Genomic DNA, 24,047 nt, shown 5'->3' with positions numbered 1-24,047 from the left:
TATAGGTTTATGCTTTTTGGTTATAAGGCTGACGTAAAACATCTTATAGTTATAATCGTCTGTTTTAAGCTGATTAAGTTTGTATACAAACTTCTACATTTTTATACTCTCACTCCCAGTTTATGTTGATGTCACAATTTACAATTCTTAATAGTGAGTATCCATTAACAAATTATCACTATAGTTATTTTTAATACTTTTGTCTTCTGACCTTTATACTGGAGTTATAAGTGATTCACCCACCACCATTACAATATTAGAGTATTCTGGATTAAACCACACACACACACACACACACACACACACACCCCTTTACCAGTAAATTTTATTGTTTTATAATTTAATATGTTTTCATGTTACTAATTAGTGTCCTTCACTTCAACTTGAAGAAGTCCCTTTAACACTTCTTGTAAGGCTGGGCTATTGGTAATGAACTCTTTCAGCTTTTGTTTGTAAAACTCTTTTATCTCTCCTTCCAATTCTGAAGGACACCTTTGCCAGGTAGAGGATTCTTGTTGGGCAGTTTTTTTCTTTCACGCTTTGAATACATCATCCCACTATCTCTGGCCTGCTAGATTTCTGGCTGAAAAACTGGCTGATTGTCTTATGGGAGTGCTCTTATATGTAACAAGTTGTTCTTCTCTTGATGCTTTTAAGATTCTCTCCTTGTCTTTTAACTTCTGACAATTTAATTATGTGTTTTGGTGTGTGTGTCTCTTTAGATTCATTTTGTTTGGTATTCTTTGGGCTTCCTGGATGTGTATGTCTGTTTATCTCCCCAGGTGAGGGAAGTTTTCAGCCAGTATTTCTTTCAATAAGCTTTCTGCTCCTTTCTTCTCGAACCCGTATAATGGAAATATTTGTACCTGTGATGGTGTACCATTAGTGCCTTAAGCGATTCTTTGCTCTGTCTTTATGTTGGCTGATCCTTTCTTCTGCCTGATGTAGTCTACTATTGAACCCCTCTATTGAATTGTTTCAGTTCAGTTATTGTATTCTTCAGCTGTATGATTTATGTTTGGGGTTGTTCTTTAAATATATTTTGTATCTCTTGGAGAAATTCTGTCTTTCCTCATGCATTGCTCTCCTGACCTCAGTAAGCATCTGTACAACCACTGTTTTGAACTGTCTATTAGGCAAGTCAATTATTTCATTAAGATTGCTTTCTGGAGATTCATCTTGTTCCTTTGTTTGAAAGATATTCCCGTTTCTCTATTTTTCTTGACGCTCTTGGTCTCTGCACATTAGATAAAGCAGCCATCTCTCCTAGTCTTAACAGAGTGGTCTTATGTAGGAGATGAACCTTGTCAGCTTGGCCCAGGTTCTTGGTTGTCTCTCAGACCTCTGTGATCATTCAGTCTGCTGCCTTTGTTCTTAGTTCCCAGTAGTTGAGCCTGTACCAAGACCTGTCAGTATTCCAAAGGGGAGAATCTCAGTCAGCACCTGGATGCAAGCTGATTAAAAACTGTACCCTCAGGCAGCAGCTGGAAATGTAGGTAACTAAGCCCCTTTGAGAGAAACTATGAGATGTGTCTTTGCCTGCTCCCTCTGCACTGAGCCCAGATGTGTAGCCACAGGGGGAGAGGGATGCTTCTAAACCCATTTAAAAACTGCTTCTTTGTTACAGTCCTATAGGACCTGTGAATATAAGCTCCATTGGCTTTCAGAGCCGGGCAAACCAGGGTCCCATCCCTCAGGTGGTTGTCATAAATGTTGGGTAACCAGATTGTATCCACACTCCTTCCAGAGAGATGCTGGTGGTCTTGTTTTATCACTGGAGTGAGTTAGAGGGAGAGGACAGGGGAAGGCCCCATCAGACAACTTCAGTCTCTGGGGAAGACTATAGCCAACCCCTAAATGTGTGCTAAATTAGAAACTGGACCCTCAGGAATTAGCTTATAAAGTATGCCATCAAACTCTTTCAGGGAAATACTGGGAGATGGGCGTTTTTGCCTGCTCTCTCAGGGCTGAGCCCCACAGGGATGGCCGTAGGGAGTGCTCACACATCCATTAAGAACCATTTCTTGGTTTTGTGTATCTCATGGACACAGGCTCCACTGGCTTTCAGAGCCAGTTGTTTTAGGGGCCCTTCCTTTGGGTTGGTTGTTTTAAAAGTTGAAATACTAGATGTGCAGTCCAAACCCTTCATTCCTCAGAGAGAAGTTCGGAGTTGGGAGTTCCCTTCCTGTTGTATGGTGCAGTACCAGGGATGGGGTTCAGTCAAGAATGTGTTTCAGCCTTTCCTACCCACTTTGATGTGGGTATTCTCTCATTCACCTGATATGGAAGTCGCTCAGCTAGTTTCTGGACTTCTTTTAGAGGGAAATGCTCCATCTGTGGCTATACACTGAGTGCATCCAAGGGAAGAGGGAAGTCCAGGACCTCCTAGGTCACCACCTTCCTCAGCAGTTTTACTTTTTAATTTTTCCCAGAAAGAACTAGAGAAGCAGAAGAGAATTAAGAGGAACCAACAGCTGGAAGCAGCAGCTAAAGAACATTATGAAAGAGTGTTGCTAAGAAAAAAAGGCATGGAGCCTTGGAAAAGATTGAGAATGCAAAGCAAGCAAAACATTCAGGTATAGTGTCACGAGCTTCCTCCCAAAATTACAAAATGAATAAATAGAATTTTCAAATAGAATAAACCCCCAATTAGGATTGTTTGTTTGGTGCTTAAAAGCCAGAAATATTATTCCAGACCTACTATTTGAGTATATGTATTTCTTTATTTGGGATAAGAGCTCACATTTGGTCATCAAAGATGGAGGAAGATTTCTGTAATTGGGTAAGTTGGAAACAAAGTGAGGTTTGTTTGTTTTGTTTTGTCTTTAGTTTTAGAGAGGGAGTGGGGGGAGGGAGAGAGAGAGAGAGAGAATGAATGAATGAATGAATGCATGCATGCATCCCAAGCAGGCTTCATGCTCAGCATAGAACCCAAAGCAGAGCTCGATCCCACAACCCTGGGATCGGACCTGAGCCAAAATCAAGAGTCAGGCACTCAACTGAGCCACCCAGCTGCCCCAAAATTAGTAAATGTTTTTTATTAAAGACTTTCAAAGTAAGATAAAGAGAGGCCTTTCTCAATTTTAGCCATGTTTTTAATAAAGAGAAAATGACTACCATAAGGAATATTAGTCAGGTTTCTACTTCAATAAAACTGTGTAACAAACAGCCCTCAATAATCAGTGGCTTATTTCTTACTCACATGTCTGTGGCCCAGTTGTGGATTACATTCAGATCTCTCCAAAGCCTCTTTCTGGCTTCAGCAGTAATTTAGGCCATGCTTTTACCTGGTAGATGTCTGAGGTACCAAGACTAAACCCAAATATGTACACCAATACAAAGCCTCTGCTTGTATCACATCCACTAACATTTGATTGGCCAAAGTAAGTACCAGAGCCAAACTCAAGGTCATTATGGGAGAAAAAGGTTCCTACTTCATTGGGAGGCACTATGATATGACACACAAAAAGTATGGGTGTATAATCCTATTATAGGGACAATAATCTACTCTGCCACACAGAAATAGATAAAATCAAATAACATTAAACTTCAAATTTACCCACTACATAGGGCAGGACATTCTAAACTAAATGATCAGAAGCTCAAAATGGATAAAATGTTATTTTCAAAATGCTGTCTAATAATAAGCACAGTAATCTATACTAGTTATGACCACTCTTACACATTTGGCCAGGTTAATACTGAAAAGTAAAACTAGCATTTTTGATTATGAAAACCAAATATAATAAGAGTCCCACAAAATTGAGTAATGCTGTGGGTTATACCTCTGTGCACAATGACTTAGGCTGTTTTTTTCCTCCCTACCTAATCTATTCATTCTTCATTCTCTTTGTTCTCTTCCTGTCTTTCACACTTTCTTTCTACCTTCCCAAGATGTCCTTCCCACTGTCTTTTCTCTGTCCCTGATTTTTTGCACTCAGCCTCCTTACCAGTGGTTCTGGAACTGTTGAGTATTCCAGACCTGCTGATGAAGTCAGTTTGTGGTGATCAGGCCTGAGGGCAAGAGGATCCATCTGTGCCCCAAGCCATTGCTTTTTGCTTTGGCTTTTTCTTGTAATGAGATAGGAGGGCTGACTCCCTGGTCTTCTGAATGAATGAATCTGGAAATGAAATTTGAAATTTGAATTGAAATTTGCTTCTTACAATATACTACCAAATGATAAGTTGGTTATATCTGATAGTTTGCTATCCAATTGAATTTCTAGTTTTGTTTTACCTGGCTTTTGTATATTTTGGGGAGATTTTCAATTATTAATACACAAAGAAAAAGTAGACAGAGAGTGGAAAGACTCACTCTTATATTTTTATAAACTCTTCTTTTGTCCTAATTTTTTACTAAACTAAACCAAAAAAGGTATAACATCTTGGAGGCTCCTGGGTGGCTCAGTCAGTTAAGCGTCTGACTTCAGCTCAGGTCATGATCTCACAGTCTGTGGGTTTGAGCCCTGCATCAGGCTCTGTGCTGACAGCTCAGAGCCTGGAGCCCTGCTTCAGATTCTGTGTCTCCCTCTCTCTCTCTCTGTTCCTGCCCCGCTCATGCTCTGTCTCTCTCTCTCTCAAAAATAGACATTAAAATTTTTAAAAAATTTTAAACATAAGGTATAAGATTTTGAAATGAAATTGAATCTATGGGTGAATAACCAAATGAAAAAAAAATTTTTTTAAGTTTATTTATTGGGGCGCCTGGGTGGCTCAGTTGGTTAAGCATTTGACTCTTAGTTTCAGCTCAGGTCATGATCTCAGTTTCATGAGTTCAAGCCCCATGTCAGGCTCTGTGCTGCCAGTGTAGAGCCTGCTTGGGATTCTCTCTCACTCCTTCTCTGCCCCTCCTCCACTTGCACTGTCTCTCTTTCTCAAAATTAATAAATAAACTTTTAAAAAAGTTTATTATTTTTGAGAGAGAGAGAGAGCACAAATAGGGGAAGGGCAGAGAGAGAGATAGGGAGACACAGAATCTGAAGCAGGCTCCAAGCTCTGAGCTGTCAGCACAAAGCCCCAAACTCATAAACTGTGAGATCATAACCTGAGTGGAAGTTGGATGCTTAACCAACTGAGCCACCTAGGTGCCCCCAAATTAATTTTTTTTAATTTATTAGAATATAAAAATAGGAGTTTGAGTCCAAAAGGACAATTATAGGCTTTAAAAATAGAAAATCCCTAAATAGATTATTAAAAATAATAGTGATAATAAATGAATAATATAAAAACAAGAGGACAAAACATAAGAGACTCTTAAATATGGAGAACAAACAGAGGGTTTCTGGAGGGGTTGTGGGAGGGGGGATGGGCTAAATGGATAAGGGGCATTAAGGAATCTACTCCTGAAATCACTGTTGCACTATATGCTAACTAACTTGGATATAAATTTAAAAATAAATAATTAAAAAATAAATAAAAATAGAAAAGCCCAATTAAAATAAAAATAGGAAAACAGTTCTGAAACCAGTATTTCCAAACTTTTCTGTTCGTAAAACCTGTTTTCTTTTTATCTGGAGAACTTCTAAAAATGAACATTCCCTGGTGCCCCCTCCAGGTATTCTCAGTAGGACTGAGTTGTGGGCTGGTATATGTGTCAGGGAATCTGCATTTTTTAAAAGTAGCCCAGGAAATTCTGAGTGGTCTGAGCACCACATTTTAGGAATCACCTCTGCAGCTTATGACAAGAGTATTAGCTTCCTATTGTTGGTACAACAAATTACCACAACTTTAGTGGCTTAAAACAACCCATATTTATTATCTTAAAATCAGACTTGCGGGGCAAAGGCACGTTCCTTCTGGTGGTTCCAAGGGGGTATCTGTTTCCTTGCCTTTTTCACCTTCTAGCGGCCACCTGCATTCTACTGCCCCCTCCTCAAATCACTCTTCTCTCTTGCTTTCATGTCACATGTCCTGATACTGACCCCCCTCCCCCCCAGCCTCTCTCTGACAAGGATACTTAGAATTACATTTAGGGCTCTCCCACATAATCCAGGATAATCTCATTTAAGATCCTTCACTTAATCACATTGTAAGATTCTTCACTTAATCACATTTGCAAAATCCCTTTTACAATGTAAGGTAACATATTTCCAGGAATCAGGCCATGACTGTCCCTGAGGGGCCATTATTCAGTCTATCACAACAAGACAGTAGAATTTTAGAACATCAGCAGTCCTCTCCATCTCTTTCAATATGTAATAAGAGAACTGAGCCTTAGAGAGGAGAGCGGACGTGCTCTAAGTTACACAGCACATTGGTTACAAAGCTAAAGTGTGGCACCCGTTTCTGCCAGAAACCCTGCCCAGGTCTGGCACTGCTTTGAACTGTGTAAGAATCAGAGTATTTGTGTAGACAACAACCACCAGTTGAAACTTAAAAAGTAAAATGAAGTAAAAGAAAAAGTTCTGGAGGACAGAAAAAGGAAGGGGTTGCTTCTTTACCCATCAGAGTTGGCTTCCAGAAGAGATAGAAAAAAGAAAGCCAGTTCAACAGTTCCTGGCTTGTTTGTAACATGTTTTCAGAAGGGTTATTTAGCTTTTCCCTTAAACTCATATATGCTATATGCTATTTATTCCAACATCCATTTTCAGAATTTCCATGGGATTTTCTGATAATCTTTTTCTTCTTGGTTCTCTGTTTTCCCAGAGAATAAAAATCAGGGAGAATAGGAGGCTCCCCTTGCCTTTCGGCTCCCAGGCCAGGATGAGTGAGGACAGGCAGTGGTCTCAAGGGCCACAATGGCCTCCTGGATGGTTATTTTGACCAAGAAATATGACTGTCAGGAGATTCGCTTGGATCATTTACAGTGCTGGATAGCTAGACAAGGCTTGGGAAAATTTCTAATTGTCTGGACAGGATTGAGAGAGAAGGATTTTTCCCTCCTGCCTCTTAAAAGAATGTAACAGTTACCTTTTAAAACCCATAAACTCTGAGTTACATGTTTGTTTTGATAGAATGATGCTCTGAACCTTTTAAGTTAGTAAGACATTAAATTATTCATCATGTTATTTTCCTATCAAATGTTTTTGTGGTTTATTGATAATGTCTAAATTTCAATTCTGGTGACAGCTCATACTATAAAACTAATTGAAAGTATTGGCATTTCTTCAGTTAGATGGTGGTTAAGTACATACTAGAGAAGTTTATTATGGAGTTGCTGTCTAAGCTCCAGGAGAACAAACTGAGAATGTCAGCTACTCACTTCAAAACTCCGTGCAAGTGAAATATAGCTTTGGAGGTTCATTCCATTTCCCTAATAACCAGCCAGTCACTGTGGTCTTTAGGGAGTCATCGCTGAAAGACTATACATGATGTGAATCTAAAACCCCCATAAAAAAGGGTCAGTAGTCAAAGCTCTTAGGACATAGTCTGAATGTCCTTAGTATTCTTACCTCTACAACTACCTACATGTGTTTTATAGCATCGTTTGCTAAGGTGATTTGTGCTTTCTTAAATGATTAACCATATAAAGAATAATTTCCTTTTCTCATTTAAAAACTTCTCCAGGTGGCAGAAGAACATCACTCTTTGGCTCTACAGAGGAAATGCCTGTTGTCTTGGCTCCAGCATAGTCAGGAAAGCCTGGCTAGGAAGACAGCCTGGGCTGATCAATTTTATTGCCAGATACTGCTTAGGAGAGTTATCCGGAGCTGGCTACAGGTAAGGCCACAGGGAAGGAAGCTTTAAATACATGTCCCTGCTCAGTCCCATGTAAGAAAATCAGATGCAATCCAGATGTCCATAATCATTGTTTTTTCAAGAATATAGAATAGTCAATTCAGTTCCTTGCTTTGAAATGAATATGAAAATGTCAATTCTTAGTATAAAACATTTCACAGTTTCATAAGCTGTTTATAAAGTGTAATGTATCATTACATCAGCTTTTGTTTTTATACTCATTTCTTGTTTCTTGTCCCATAATTGCTCAAGTGATTTTACTAGAACCCTACCCCCATCCCAGGCTTATAATTGTTTCTACACCTCTGGTTCCATTATTGTTTAATACATTGCAGAGGATATTATCTTGGCTGCCTTGTTGTCTTTTTCTACTTCTGCCTCCAGTGTCCTTTCTTCCTTTGTTTTGTGTTTGTTTCAATTCTCTTTTGTACTGCTTATTTGTTCCAATTCTTTATGATATTATTTGTCTCAATGTTATTCCTGTCCTCATCCCTAGTACATGACCGAACTGGAGGAAGACATACGAAAACTGTGTGTACATTTTCTTCAGAAGAAGATGTTCAGGGCCTGGTTTAACATGGTCAAGGAGGCCAAGACTGATTCCCAGAGCAAGCACAAGATTGCAGTGGAACATAGTGACAGGTGAGGTTCTGATTTCTGAGAAAATTCACTCAGACTTCACAGCTGCTCTGCAATATATTGTTTTATGTTTATTTATTTATTTTGAGAGAGAGAACATGAGCGGGGAAGGGGCAGAGACAGAATCCCCAGCAGGCTCCACATTGACAGCATGGAGCCCGACCGATGTGTGACTACATCTCAGGAATGGTGAGATCATGCCCTGAGCGTAAATCAAGAGTCAGACACTCAGGAGCCACCCAGGAGCCCCCCTGCCTTTTTTTTTATTATTATTTTATAGAAAGAAAAACAGCAATCAAGACACGAGGTGGAGGCAGAGAGAGAGGGAGAGAGAATCTTAAGCACATTCCACACTCAGCATGGAGCCTGACACAGGGATCGATCTCACCACCCTAAGATCATGACCAGAGCTAAAATTAAGAGTCAGATACTTAACCGGCTAAGCCACCCAGGCACCCCTGCTCTGGAGTATATTCTATGCCCAGAATATGTCTGAAAGATGAGGTGGGGGCTAGGAGAGCTGGACACTCGAAGATACCAGAGAAGGGTGAGAGTCCTAGCTTGCCAACTGACTACAAGGACGAAGGCAAGGCAGTGAACTCCTAGAGCTCCAGGGTCCCGGTCTTAAAATGAGGAGGAGGAGGATGCCTGCCCTCTCCACCTCTCTACCTCACAGGGGCTTCCCAGAGGATAAAAGATAAAATGATAGGAAATCCATGAAACACACCTGAGCAAAATCTATCGTATACTTTATTAGTCATAAAGGTTTATCTTTTTTTTATTTATTTATTTATTTTTTTAACGTTTTGTTTATTTTTGAGACAGAGAGAGACAGAGCATGAACAGGGGAGGGTCAGCGAGAGGGAGACACAGAATCTGAAACAGGCTCCAGGCTCTGAGCAAGTCAGCACAGAGCCCGACGTGGGGCTCAAACTCACGGACCGCGAGATTATGACCTGAGCCGAAGTCGGCCGCCCAACCGACTGAGCCACCCAGGCGCCCCAAGGTTTATCTTTTAAGTTCAATTATTTTAACATTTATTGTGAAATATAACACAAATATAGAAAAGTGTGCTTAATCATACAAATACAGCCTACTGAATTACTGTGAATTGGACACTCGTGTCATCATCACTCAGGTCAAGAAACAGGACATTGCTGGCCCCTACAAATCCCCACGGGCAACTTCCTAATTGCAAGCCCTGCCCTTCCCTCCTAAAGGTAAACTACTCTCCTGACTTTTAAATAATGAGCACATCCTGGGGCACCTGAGTGGCTCAGTCAGTTGAGCATCCGACTTCAGCCCCGGTCATGATCTTACCATCCATGAGTTTGAGCCCCACGTCGGGCTCTGTGCTGACAGCTGGGAGCCTGGAGCCTGCTTCGGATTCTGTGTCTCCCTCTCTCTCTCTGCCCCTCCCCTGCTCGCGCTCCATCTTTCTTTCTCTCAAAAATAAACATTGAAAAAAATTTTTAATAATAAAAAAAAAAACAACAAGCACTGCCTTGTGTTTCTTTTCCTTTTAACCTAAGGATGAAGCCTTCAAGGCTATAATTTCATGTTGCCTGGTTTGGAACTTTATATAAGTGAAATCACATTGCCATATTTTTATAATACAGTGATGTTTCATTTAGTCCAGTGTCCTTGCAGAATAAGCTATTCTATGTAAGTTTTTTCTTGGTTTTCTACTTTCAGGCATTTTGGATAGAAATGTTCTAAATTTCATTACATACTTCCCTTTGAGAGTAAATAAATGACCTATGTTTTGGTGATCAGTTGTCATTGCTTATGAGCATAATGTGGTGGGCATATATCTCCAAGCTCTGAGGTGGCAAGATTGTTGTGTAGGTAGAAAAGTGACCCTTTCCTCATTACACCCAGATACATTTTTGGTTGCTTCGTTTTCATTTGTGTGTATGTGCCTATGTGAGTGTATGGTTTTTATAAAAGTGTTCCTATCTTGTTGCTGCTCGGGTGCCCACCACCAACAAAGCCTGCTCACCCTTGTTTAATTTACAGGTTACTGAAATCTGTGGGCTGGGAAAACCTCAGTAAGTTGATTCTAATTTTGTCTAAAATAAAATAAGCAATGAGGGGCGCCTGGGTGGCTCAGTCGGTTAAACGTCCGACTTCAGCTCATGTCATGATCTCGTGGTTCATGAGTTTGAGCCCCAAGTCAGGCTCTGTGCTGACAGCACGGAGCCTGCTTTGAACATTTAATTTTTTTTTAACCTTTATTTTTGAGAGAAAGGGAGAGACAGAGTGTGAACAGGGGAGGAGCAGAGAGTTAGGGAGACAGAATCCGAAGCAGGCTCCAGGCTCTGAGCCATCAGCACAGAGCCCAACGCGGGGCTCGAACTCACAAGCTGCGAGATCATGACCTGAGTTGAAGTCGGATGCTTAACTGACTGAGCCACCCAGGTCCCCAGCACAGAGCCTGCTTTGGATTCTTCCTCTCTCTTTGGAGTCTTCCTCTCTCTCTGTTCCTCCCCTGCTCGCATTCTCTCTCTCTCTCTCTCTCTCTCTCTCTCTCTCTCTCTCAAAAATAAAAAAAAGACTAGTAGATAAATAAACTAATAAAAATAAAAATAAAATAAAATAAAATAAAATAAAAGTAAGCAATGAGAAAGGGTACTCAGAGGATTTGCCTTTGAATAAACACTTCAGTTTGAAGGCTGAAGTTTCCTCATGTGACCCTGGACAAATAACCTTTTGAAGCCTCCTCATTCCCTGTTTGTAAAATGAGAATAACAACAGAACCAATCTTAGGGAGTTGTTGAGAAGACTAAACAGGCTAACACAGTACCTCACTTAGTGCATGCTTAGCCCCAAATAATAACTATGTTTTGTTTACTGTCATTATTAATGTGTTGTTATTAAACATGTTGTTTGTCCACTTTTCTTCCTGTTTCTCGGCTGCCATGTACAGACTGAGAGACTTATTGGGGCGGCCGCACAGGACAGCTAAGAGAGGGCTTTCACACACACCAGAGGGTGGGGTGCAGTGTCAGTGTTTCTCTTTTCAGGCAAGGAGACTGAAGCTACAAGCAGGTAGGTAAACTGCCCAAGGCACACAAATAACAAATGGTGGAGCCTGGCCTCTGATTCAGGCTTTCTGACTCCAAACCATTCTCTTCTTGCTATATCCATCTCCTTCCCCAGTTTTCTAATTCAATCTAATTCAATGTAAACTATAAAATATAGTAGTAAAATAGTGGTCCTATTCACTGAATATTCAGTTATGAAATCAATGTGGGAATCCACACATTCAACAAGAAATAAATTCTCGACCAGTGTCTATTTGATATAAAAGCGTCGCGGAAAATTCATGGCTTCGCTCTTTGCTCCATTCCCCGGGCACCAGCCCCATTGGCCTCCTGGTGTTCCTCAGACAAACCTCACGTCTGCTTCACAGTTTTCACATGACCTGGATCAATGCACCTCCCTGACCACCCCATCTCCTGTCTATCCACTGACATGCCCTGTTTTCTTCATAGCACTTGAGACTCTCTGAAATTACATAATTTATTGTTTACACATTTATTGTCTGTCCCTTCCAGCAGTGGAAGGGCCACATCTGGCTCACTACTGTGTTTTCAGTGTGTGACAATGCCCAGTACATGGGTGCACAGTAGATACTTGGTACATAAATGAACGGATTTTCTTACAGGAATGACACTGTAATTTAGTCACGGGTCTTTTAAAAGGACCTTTAACAAGTTGATATTCAAAGTTCTTATTCAATGTTATATGAATGAAAGAATATTGTCTAGAAAAGCTGTGGGTGAAAGAGAAGGAAAGAGAGACATTTGTAAGTGTGAGGCCTCACCTTAAAGTTGCAGTAATTCTGTCAGATGATCCTAATAAGAGCATGAGGTGTAATCTTATATATCTGTATCACTTCTCAATATATTACTTTATAATTACATATAGATTTCTAATTTTATAAATCTGGAATTTTATACTTGGTGGGGATGAGATGTCAGCCAGACCTAAGTGTCTCATTATCACTACTTCCTGTGTAGTTCTGCAGTTAGAGCTCAGCTGTATGCCTGTCCAGTGCCTCTCAGATGAACCGGTATATATTTATATTTTTATACTATAGATACTATTCTATTTGTTTTACATATGTGATGGCATTGGATAAGTGACATCTCCATGATTAAGCAATTATTGTTATCCTCATTGTTTTATTTTAATTCCAGTATAATTAACATATAGTGTTAGTTTCAGATGTACAATATAGTGATTCAACAATTCTATACATTACTCAGGGCTCATAACAATAAGTGCACCCTCAATCCCCTTCACCTGTATTATCCATTCCCATACCCCTCTCCCCTCTGGTAACCACCAGTTCTTTATATTTAAGAGCCTGCAGGAGGGAGCTGTTTGTCTCCTTTTTTCTTTGTTTTGTTTTCCACATGTAAGTGAAATCGTGGTATTTGTCTTCCTCTGACTTATTTCACTTAGCATTATACCCTCTAGATCCATCCATGTTGTTGCAAATGGCAAGATTTCATTCTTTTTTATGGCCTTCATAAATATTTCATCATATATATACCACATCCTCTCTATTCATCTACTGATGGACACTTGTGTTGCTTCCATAATGTGGCTATTGTTTTTTTGTTTGTTTTTAAATTTTTTTATGTTTCTTTATTTTTGAGACAGAAACAGAGCATGAATGGGGGAGGGGCAGAGAGAGAGGGAGACACAGAATCTGAAGCAGTTCCAGGCTCTGAGCTGTCAGCACAGAGCCCAACACGGGGCTTGAACCCACGAACCGTGAGATGATGACCAGAGCCAAAGTCGGACGCTTAACCAACTGAGCCACCCAGGTGCCCCCATACTGTGGCTATTGTAAATAATGCTGCAATAAACATAGGGGTGCATATAATTTCAAATTAGTGTTTTCACACTTTTGGTAAATACCCAGTAGTGGAATTACTAGATCATAAGGTAGTTCCGTTTTCAATTGTGGTAAGAACCTCCATACTGTTTTTCAGTGGTTACACTAGTTTGCATTCCCAACAGTGCACAAGGGTTCCTTTTTTCTCTACATCCTCGCCCATATTTGTTGTTTCTTGGGTTTTCAATTTTAGCCATTCTGACAGGTGTGAGGTGATATTTCATTGTGGTTTGGATTGCATTTCCCTGATAATGAGTGATGCTGAGCATCTTTTAATGTGCCAGTTTGCCATCTGTATGTCTTCTTTGGAGAAATGTGTCTTTCATGTCTTCTGCCCATTTTTAAATTGGATTGTTTGTGTGTGTGTGTGTGTGTGTGTGTGTGTGTATAATTGTATAAGTTCTTTATATATTTTGGGTACTAACCCCTTATTTGATATATCATTTACAAATATCTTCTCCATTCAATAAGTTTTCTTTTTGTTTTGTTGATTGTTTTCTTTGCAGCAGCTTTTTATTTTGATGTAGTCCCAATAGTTTCTTTTTGCTTTTGTTTCCCTTGCCTTAGGAGACATATCTAGAAAAATGTTGCTATGGCTGATATCCAAGAAATTACTGCCTGTGCTCTCTTCCAGGATTTTCATGGTTTCAGGACTCACATTTAGGTCTTTAATCCATGTTGAATTTTTGTGTATGGTGGAAGAAAGTGGTCCAGTTTCTTTCTTTTGCATAAACTGTCCAGTTTACCCAGTATGTTTATTGAAGAGACTTTTTGCCATTGTATATTCTTGCCTCCTTTGTTGAAGATTAACTGCCCATATAATCATGGGTTTATTTCTGAGTTCTCTATTTTGTTCCATTGATCTGTGTGTCTATTTTTGTGCCAGTTCCATTCTGTTTTGATTACCACAGCTTTGTAGTATATTTTGAAATCTGGGATTGTGATACCTTCAGTTTTGTTCTTCTTTTTCAAGACTGCTTTGGCTATTCAGTCTTTTGTGGTTCTATACAAATTTTTGGATTATCTGTTCCAGTTTTGTGAAAAATGCTGTTGGTATTTTGATAGGGATTGCATTAAATCTGTTTTGTTCTCCCAATTCATAAGCATGGAATATCTTTCCATTTGTTTGTGTAATCTTCAATTTCTTTCATGCATGTTTAGTTTTCAGAGTACAGGTCTTTCACTTCCTTAGTTTATTCCTAGGTATTTTATTATTTTTGGTGCACTTGTAAATGGGATTGTTTTCTTAATGTCTTTCTGCTACTTCATTGTCAGTGTATAGAGATGCAATGGATTTCTGTATATTGAATTTGTATCCTGTGACCTTAATAAATTCATTTATCAGTTCTAGTTTTTTGGTTGGGTCTTGAGGGTTTTCTATAGATAGTATCAATCATCTTCAAATAGTGAAAGTTTTACTTCTTCCTTACCAATTTTGATGTTTTTTATTTTTCTTATCTGATTGCTGTGACTGATTGCTTTTTCTTGACTGATTGCTGTGTTCAACGATATTATGTTGAACAAAAATGGTGAGAATGGACATCCTTCTCTTATTTCCTGATCTTAAGGGAAAAGCTCTCAGTGTTTCACCATTGAGTATGTTATTTGTGGGTTTTCCACATACGGCCTTTATTACGTTGAAGTATGTTCCCTCTAAACCTACTTTGTTGAGGGTTTTTATCATGAATGAATGTCCTGCTTTGTCAAGTGCTTTCTCTGCATCTACCAAAATGATCATATGGTTTTTATCCTTTCTCTTAGTGATATGATGTATCACACTGATTTGCACATATTGAACCACCCTTGCATCACTGGAATAAATACCACTTGATTGTGGTGAATGTTTTTTTTAATGTATTGTTGGATTCAGTTTGCTAGTATTTTGAGGATTTTTGTATTTATGTTCATCAGAGATTGGCCTTTAGTTCTCTTTTTTTGTATTGTATTTATCTTGTTTTGGTATGTGTTTAATACTGGCCTCATAAAATGAATTTGGAAGCTTTCTTTCCTCTACTATTTTTTGGAATAGTTTGAGAAGAATAGGTTATCAACTCCTCTTTAAATGTTTGGTCGAACTCACCTGTGAGTTTGTCTGGTCCTGGACATTTGTTTGTTGGGAGTTTTTTACTGATACAATTTCATTGCTGGTAACTGGTCTGTTCAAATTTTCTATGTTTCTAGGAATTTACACATTTCTTCTAGGTTGTGCAATTTGGTGGCATATGGTTTTTCATAGTATTATAATCCTTTGTATTTCTGTGCTATTGGTTGTTATTTCTCCTCTTTCATTTCTGATTTTGAGTCTTTTTTTTTTTTTTTTTTTTTTTTTTTTTTTTTTAATGAGCCTGGGTAAAGGTTTATCAATTTTGTTGATCTTTTCAAAGAATGATCTCCTGGTTTCACTGATGTGTTCTGTTGTGTTGTTTCTTGTGTTTTTGTTTTGTGTTTTAGTTTCTATGTCATTTATTTCTGCTCTAGCCTTTCTTATTTCCTTCTGGTTTGGGCTTTGTTTGTTCTTCTTGTTGTAGCTCCCTTATGTGTAAGGTTACGTTGTTTATTTGAGATTTTTCTTGCTTTTTGAAGTACGTCTGTGCTGTATAAACTTCCCTCTCAGAACAGCTCTGGCTACATCCCAAACATTTTGAACCATTCTATTTTCATTTTCATTTGCCTCCATGTATTTTTTGACTTCCTGTTTGATTTCTTCATTGACTCTTTCATTGTTTACTAGCATGTTATTTAACCTCCATGTATTTGTGGTCTTTCCAGATTTTTTCATGTGGTGGATTTCTAATTTCATGCCATTGTGGTCAGAAAAGATACATGGTATGACTTTGATCTTTTTGACTTTGTTGAGACTTGGTTTGTGGCCTAACATCTGATCTGCTCTGGAGAATGTTCCATGTATACTTGAAAAGAATATGTATTCTGCTGTTTTAGGATGGAATGTTCTGAATATATCTGTTAGATCCATCTGGTCCAATATGTCATTCCAAGCTATTGTTTCTTTGATTTTCTGTTTGGATGATCTATCCATTGATAAAAGTGGGGGGTGTTAAGGTCCCCTACTATTATTGTATTACTATTGATTACTTCCTTTATGTTTGTTATTAGCTGCTTTATGTATTTAGGTGTTCTCTTGTTGGGTGCATAATTAATTGTTATATCTTCTTGTTGGATTGTTCCCTTTATGATTAGGTAGTACGCTTCTTTGTCTCTGCCATAACACATGGTAATTAAAATGGCAAAGAGTAGTGATAAAGAGAGTTTTAAAATCAGCAAAAGAAAAGTTGCATTCAAGGAAAACCCCATAAGGCTATCAGCTGATCTTTTAGCAGAAGTATTGCAGACCAGAAGGGAGTGGTATGATACATTCAAAGTGGTAAAAGGAAAAAAATCTACAACTACCAATATTCTATCCAATAAGGCCATCATTCAGAATGGGAGAGAGAGAGTTTCCCAGACCAAAACAAAAATTAAAGAAATTCATCACCACTAAACCAGCCCTACAAGAACTGTTAAAGGGAACTCTTTGAGTGGAAAGGAAAGACCATAAGCAGGAGTAAGAAAAGCAGGAAGCACAAAAGCAGTAAAATTAAGCATATCTATAAAAATCAGTCAAGACAGGCACGTGGATGGCTCAGTTAAGCATCCAACTTCGGCTGAGGTCATGATCTCATGGTTCGTGAGTTCAAGCCTCGCAGCAGGCGTTCTGCTGTCAGCACAGAGCCTGCTTCAGATCCTGTCTCTCTCTCTCTCTCTGCCCCTCTCCCGCTCATGCTCTTTCTCAAAAATAATCATTTTTTAAAAATTGGTCAAGAGATTCACAAAATTAAAAAATGTGAAGTATCACACAATATACCTAAACCAAGGTGGGGTAGATAAAAATTTAGTACTTTTATTTATTTTTTTTACTTGTATTCTTTTTAATGTTTATTTTTGAGAGAGAGAGACAGAGTACGAATGGGGGAGGGGTACAGAGAGAGTGAGACACAGAATCAGAAGCAGGCTCCAGGCTCTGAGCCCTCAGCACAGAGCTCGATGTGGGGCTTGAACTCAGGACCCATGAGATGATCTGAGCTGAAGTTGGATGCTTAACCAACCAAGCCACCCAGGTTCTCCTTATTTTTATTTTTTAAATTTAATGCTTTTAGAATGGGTTCTAAACTTAAGTGACCATCAATTCAATACAGACTGCTATATGCAGAAGATGTTATATATAAACCTAACAGTAACCACAAATCGATACCTGGTAATAGATATGCAAAAAATAAAGAGAAATGAATCCAAGTATGTCACTAAAGAAAGCCAGTACACCATGAGAGGAGAGCAAGAGAAGAAAGGAGCAGAGAGGAACTGCAAAAATAACCATGAAACAAGTAACAAAATGGCAATAAGTACATACTTATCAATAATTACTTTTAATGTAATGGACTAAATGCTCTAATCAAAAGACATAGGATGGAATGGATAAAAAAGCAAGACCTATCTATATGCTGCCTTTAAGAGACTCATTTCAGACCTAAAGACACTTGCAGATTGAAAATGAGGGGGTGGAGAAACATTTATCATGCAAATGGAAGTGAAAAGAAAGCCAGGGTAGCAATACTTACAGCAGACAAAATATAGTTTATTTTTTGTTGTTTGTTTATTTTGAGAGAGAAAGAGAGAGAGCACAAACTGGGGAGGGGTAGAGAGAGAAGGAGAGAGAGAGAGTCCTAAGCAGGCTATGTGCTGTCAGCACAGAGCCCAGCATGGGACTCAAACTCATGAACCGTGAGATCATGACCTGAGCTGAAATCAAGAGTCAGATGCTTAGCTGACTGAGCCACCCAAGCGCCCAAAATAAACTTTAAAACAAAGACTGTAACAAGTGACAGAGAAGTACTTATATTTCTGATATTGCCTCAGTACTATAGCTCTGAAGCATTTTGGAATGATAGGCCCCTTCATAGGAATAACAGTCACAGACCTACTACACCCCCAGAAATGGGCATATGCACATCTCATACAATGTTACACAAAATGTCAAAGAATCTGTGGACCTCACGTTAAGAATTCTTATGTTGGTGACTCACAACACATTTGTTAACACAATACATGCACATGTCATCTATCAAGACATACTTGCCAAGCATAAAAAATGCCTAAAAACATGGTGTCTGGCTCCCATAATTCAGCAGAAAATGAAGAGTAGATAGATACATGCTTACATACAGACCATAAATAAGTGCCAAGCCAATGATTGTTACCATGTGCTGTAAGAGGAGTTCAGAGGAAAGAAAGATAAATGCAGGCAAAGATAGTCTAGGAAGATTTTTCTCGAGGGGGTGGACCATTTCCATTAGGGCAGAACAGTAGGAGATAAAATGTACAAGTCAGAAAGGGGGGAGGGGAGCCAGGAGAAAGATGTGAACAGAGGTAAGAGTCGGAAGACAGGGTCGAGGCCTGGGTGGCCAGACAGCTGAGGACAGTAGATGGAGGACTGGATAGGAGAAGGAAGAAAGCAAATGTAGCTGCACTCCTTGAAGCCTTTTTGTGCTTAACTTCCACCAACAAAAATCACCAATATCAGAAAGAGCAAATAACCATCAGCCACGGAACTAATGGGGACTGTGATGCCTTCTAGGGTTTTGTGAGAGAGTCAAGAAGCCAGAATAAATCCCATCTATGGCTCTAGTTGTGAAAATATAAACTTAGCTACTCTGCATTTTTGTTTCCACAACATAACTCTATTTGTAATTCCTTCTACACACCATGCTGTTCTTGCCTCTTTGTCTTTACTCAAGACATGCCGTCTTCTAGAAAAGCCTTTTGTCTGACAAAAACTCCGTTCATTCTCTTTCAAAAATTTCAGATGCTTCTCACCACAAGACTGGTGAGTACCCTGTGCCTATCTGTACCATGGTAGCTCCTCACTGCACTGATCTGTTCACCAGGTTAACTCCCTGTGTGGGCAGAGACCATCTGGCTTACCTTCTCATTCCCAGTGTGCAGGTAGTTGTGTTATCCTAAAAGGCCACTGCAGGTCTCCCTAGCTGCAACATGTGACCCTCCAAAACTGTGATTCCAGAAACTGACATCAGGGTAATCTTTTCTCAACTGAAATTCAAGGCTGTTTTTGTTACTGGAGGTGATGTTACCAGTGGCCTTTTTAAACTATATACAGACACACCTCAGAGATCCTGTGGGTTCCATTCTAGGCCACTGCAATAAAGCAAATATCACAATGAGTCAAATGAATTTTTTAGTTTCCCAGTACTTCTAAAAGTTATGTTTACACTGTATTAAATATGCAATAGAATTCTATGTCTTCAAAAAAATGTACATACCTTATTTAAAAACACTTTATTGCTAAAAAAGGCTGACCATCATCTGAGCTTTTAGGGAGTCATAATCTTTTCGCTGGTAGAGGAACTGCCTCAATGTTAATGATTGCTGACTGATCAGGGTGGTGGTTGGTGAAGGCCGGGGTGGCTGTAAGCAATTTCTTAAGACAACAGTGAAGTTTGCTGCATCAACTGACTCTTCCCCTCCCAAACAATTTCCTCTGTGGCACATGATGCTGTTTGATAACATTTTACCCACAGTAGAACTTCTTTTAAATTTGGGGTCGATGGCTCAGTCAGTTGAGCATCTGACTTCAGCTCAGGTCCTGATCTTGCGGTTTGGGAGTTTGAGCCCTGCGCTGGGCTCTGTGCTGACAGCTCAGAGCCTGGAGCCTGCTTCAGATTCTGTGTCTCCCTCTCTCTGCAACTCCGCAGCTCACGCGCACTCTCTCTCAAAAATAAGTAAGCATTAAAAAAAAATTCTTTTTAATTGGGGTCGATCTTCTGATCCCCTGCCACTGCTTTATCAACCAAGTTTATGTCCTATTCCAAATCCTTTGTTGTTTCAACAGTCTTCTTGGAATCTTTACAGGGGTAGATCCCATCTCAAGAAACCACTTTCTCTGCTTATCCATAAGAAGCAACTCCTCATCCATTAAAGTGTTATATGAGATGGCAGCATTCAGTCCCATCTTCAGGCTCCACTTGTGATTCTAGTTCTCTTGCTGCTTCTACCCCATCTGCAGTTACTTCCTCCACTCAAGTCTTGAACCCCACAAAGTCACCCAAGAGGGTTGGAATCAGCTTCTACCAAACTCCTGCAAATGCTGATATTTTGATCTCTTCCCGTGAATCACAAATGTTCTTAATGACCTCTAGAATAGTGACTCCTTTTCAGAAGGTTAATTTACTTTGCCCAGATCCATCAGAGGAATCACTATCTATGGCAGGTACAGCCCTAAGAAATGTTTATTTTTTGTTTTTTATTTTAGAGAGAGAAAGTGGAAGGGGCAGGGGGAGAGGGAGAATCTTAAGAAGGTTTCACACTCAGCACAGAGCCCAATGCAGGGCTTGATCCCACAACCCTAGGATCATGACCTGAGCCGAAATCAAGAGTTGGATCCTCAACCTGACTGAGCCACCCAGGCGCCCCTAAGAAATGTATTTCTTAGGTAATAAGACGTGAAAGTCAAAATTACTCCTTGATCTATGGGCTGCAGAATGGATGTTGTGTTAAGAGGTATGAAAACATTAGTCTCACTGTCCGTCTCCTTCAGAGCTCTTGGGCGACCAAGTGCATTGTCAGCAGTCATATTTTGCCAGGAATCTTTTTTTCTGAGCAATAGATCTCAACAGTGAGTTTAAAATATTCAGTAAACCATGCTGTTAACAGATGTGCTGCCGTCCAGGCTTCGTTGTCCCATTTACAGAGCACAGGCAGAGTGGATTTAGCAGAATTCTTACAGGCCCTAGGGTTCTTGGAATGGTCAGTGAGCACTGGCTTCAACTTCAAGTCGCCACTTGCCTTATCTCCTAACGAGAGAGTCAGCCTGTCCTTTGAAGCTCTGAAGCCAGGCACTGACTTCCTCTAAGAAAATCCTGGACGGTGTCTTCTTCCAAAATGAGACTGTTTTATCTACGTTGAAAATCTGTTGTTTAGCATGGCTACCACCTTCATGACTGATCTGAGTTAGACCTTCCAGATAACCCCCTGCAGCTTCTACATCAGCACCTGCTGCTTCACTGCACACTTTTATGTCATGGAGAGGATTTTCCCCTTAAACCTCAGGAACCACCTTCTGCTAGCTTCCAACTTTTCTTCTGCAGCTTCCTCATCCTTGTCAGCCTAACTAGAATTGAGTTAGGGCCTTACTGTGGCTTAAGCTTTGGCTGAAGAGAATGTCATGGTTGGTGTGATCTTCTATCCAGACTAGTCAGACTTTCTCCGTATCAGCAATAAGGCTGTTTTGGTTTCCTAGTATTCCCGTGTTCACTGGAAAAGCATCTTAATTTCAAGAACTTTTCCTTTGCATTCACAACTTGGCTATTTGGCAAAAGGTGCCTAGCTTTTGGCTTCTTTTGGCTTTAGACATGTCTTCCTCACTAAGCTTAATCATTTCTAGCTTCTGATTGGCAGTGAGAGGCATGCGACTCTTCCTTTCACTTGAACACATGGAGGCCAGTTATTAACTGACCTCATTTCAATATTGTTGTGTCTCATGGAATAGGGAGGCCTGAGGTGAAGGAGAGGGATGGGGAAACGGCTAGTCGAGCAGTCAGAACACGCACGTTTATCACTTAAGTGTGCCGCCTTGTCTGTGCATGGGTTGTGGTGCCCCAGTTACAATGTTAGTATCAAAGGTCACTGATCCCAGATCACCATAACAAATACTGTGATAATGAAAATGCCTGAAATATTGTGAGAATTACCAACATGCACCATAGAAACACAAAATATAAGTAAATGCTATTGGAAAAGCAGAGCTGACTGACTTGGCTCAGTGCAGGGTTGCTGCCATAAACCTTCAGTTTATAAAAAATGCAGTATCTGTGAAATGCAATAAAATGAAGTATGCCCATACGTCTAAGTGCCTGGGACTCAGTCTGTGACTGTGGTACTGCACTTGCGTTTCCATCATCTTTGCCTTGAGGTGTTTGGCTGCTGGAGCCCTCGGTCCACTGGTTCTGTCTTGAGCACAAGGTGCAGGCTGTGACCACATCACCCAGGAATGTCTCATGGCCTGCATTTTCAGAGGCCACTGGGTGCTCCACTCAAATGTCACCTCAGAGAGGGTTTCCCTGACCCCTGGATGAAAAATAAAAACCCATCAGTCACTCCATCCTGTTTCACTGCTTAATTTTCTTCATAGCACTTCTCACTGTCTGAATTCCGATTCTGATCTCCGTATTTCTTATATAACATTTTATTCAAAGAATTATTCTTCTACTGATGGAAAGTAAACTTTTCCCTTGGTGTTTTACCTTTTTTTACTTTTTATTTTTAAAGGAGGATTCTCTGGATCACATTTCAGACGTGGAAGAAGTTTGCAAACTCTATGAAAGAGGAAAGAATAAAAGAAGAAAGGCGAAAGCAACTCCGCAGGAAGGTAGCTGAAATTCTCCCGGACTTCCAGATGCCCGCACCACCGTGACTCCTGTGGCAGCAGCAGACGCAGGCCCTCGTGTCCCAGGAGTCCTTGGGGGACGGTGTGCACGTGCAGTGCGGCATGTGGGATGGCCATTCGCACATACGTGCATATGCCTGCTTTGTGTTCTGTCAAATACTTCTTGGACTGGAGGAATTATCTGGGGAATTTTCACTTCCTTCTTTGACTCTTCTTGGATTGCTAATTCATTAAAGCATTTATCACAGCAGGAGCATTCAGAAGAACAGTCTAAAGCTCAACTGTTCAAATGTATCCTATATATTTTTAGCATCATAAACTTTAAAAGGGGACAAGTGTTTGCTTGCCTGAGTCTTTGAAGGAAAACATGTCCTTATGGTTTAACATTGGTCGTTGACAAATGTACCTTCGATAGAATTGAAAGGTAGCGAGTATTTGGAAAAGGAGTCACAGGTGCTCAGTTATCTAGAAGGTCAGCATCAGCAACAGACATGCTGCAAGGCCCCATCCTTCTGCCCACCCCTGATGGAAGAGCACGTATCAGATGGACTTCCATGCAGCTGTGGCAAAGGGCCGGCAGCGGACCCTCATTTCAGAGAAACTGCGGCATCAGAGATCCCTCCTTTTGGAGCATCCTGACCAGCGTGAAGGGGATTCCAAAAGCCAACAGCTCCATCAGAAGCAGTCTGGAAGTTCGTTAACGTGTGTGTTCATGCTCACAGCTGCAGCTTCTAGGTAATACACCCGGTCTGTCTTCTAGTCTTCAGCTCAGTTTGATCCATGTACGGAGATACTTCTCTCTGATTCATAGAAGGATTTACCTTTAAGGTGCAGAAGACTATAAACACTGAAAAATGCTCTCCTGTGGACTGTCTGAATTACGTGCTAGAAAAAAACACTTCCTCACAAACAACAGGTTTACTGTAACAAATCTAAGTATAATAGAGAAGGGCACCCAGTAAAACCAGAAGGCCCCTTGCAGCTCCGAGGTCACTACTGTTGTTTGGTAACTGGAAACTTTAAGCTGGTAAAATAAAACCGCGTTTGCTGTTCAAGAAACCGCTGTTGTCTCTCGCTCCCTAGAAGGGACGTGCTGTTGTGCCACCAGCACAGCCACCCCCATCCTTTGTCTCCGGAACACATGTGAGGATTTACTCAGAACTGACAAAACGCCCTCGACCGAACTTTATTTCTTCTACAGAGTCCCTGTCCCCACGCATCCTTCCCTTTCATGTGAGTATCCAGGTGTCAGCTAAAAACTCTTTAAGACCAACAGGCACCAAAGAAAGTGGGACTGAAACGAACTCGTGCTTAATCTCTTTCCAACCAAATCACCCTCCACCACCCTTGCGTGTGGTGCAGCAC

General features: G+C 40.2%; 1 protein-coding gene and 1 long non-coding RNA gene across 5 annotated transcripts in view; one reads left to right on the top strand and one right to left on the bottom strand.

Moving 5' to 3' along the window:
• Window positions 1-23,843, top strand: part of CCDC191 (coiled-coil domain containing 191) — an 89,379-nt gene extending 65,536 nt beyond the window's left edge. For 3 of the 4 annotated variants that reach the window (XM_042957186.1, XM_007098633.3, XM_042957187.1), the window contains 4 exons: window positions 2,433-2,576; window positions 7,507-7,659; window positions 8,174-8,319; window positions 22,565-23,843. In XM_042957186.1, the coding sequence (XP_042813120.1) occupies window positions 2,433-2,576; window positions 7,507-7,659; window positions 8,174-8,319; window positions 22,565-22,709 (588 nt within the window). In that variant the 3' untranslated portion in view covers window positions 22,710-23,843. Of the gene's footprint in view, window positions 1-2,432; window positions 2,577-7,506; window positions 7,660-8,173; window positions 8,320-22,564 lie in introns of those variants that run through there. The other variant, XM_042957189.1, reaches the window with a different exon arrangement.
• On the bottom strand, window positions 315-19,426 carry LOC122230754. The gene is made up of 3 exons (XR_006207827.1): window positions 19,205-19,426; window positions 3,951-4,121; window positions 315-1,406 (listed from the first exon to the last, which is right to left on the bottom strand). It is a non-coding gene; the product is annotated as an uncharacterized LOC122230754 (long non-coding RNA).
• Window positions 23,844-24,047: the final 204 nt, after the last annotated feature.

The sequence above is a fragment of the Panthera tigris genome, chromosome C2 (genome assembly GCF_018350195.1).
Source record: "Panthera tigris isolate Pti1 chromosome C2, P.tigris_Pti1_mat1.1, whole genome shotgun sequence".
NCBI lineage: Eukaryota > Metazoa > Chordata > Mammalia > Carnivora > Felidae > Panthera > Panthera tigris.
This window is presented reverse-complemented; position numbering and strand designations above follow the sequence as displayed.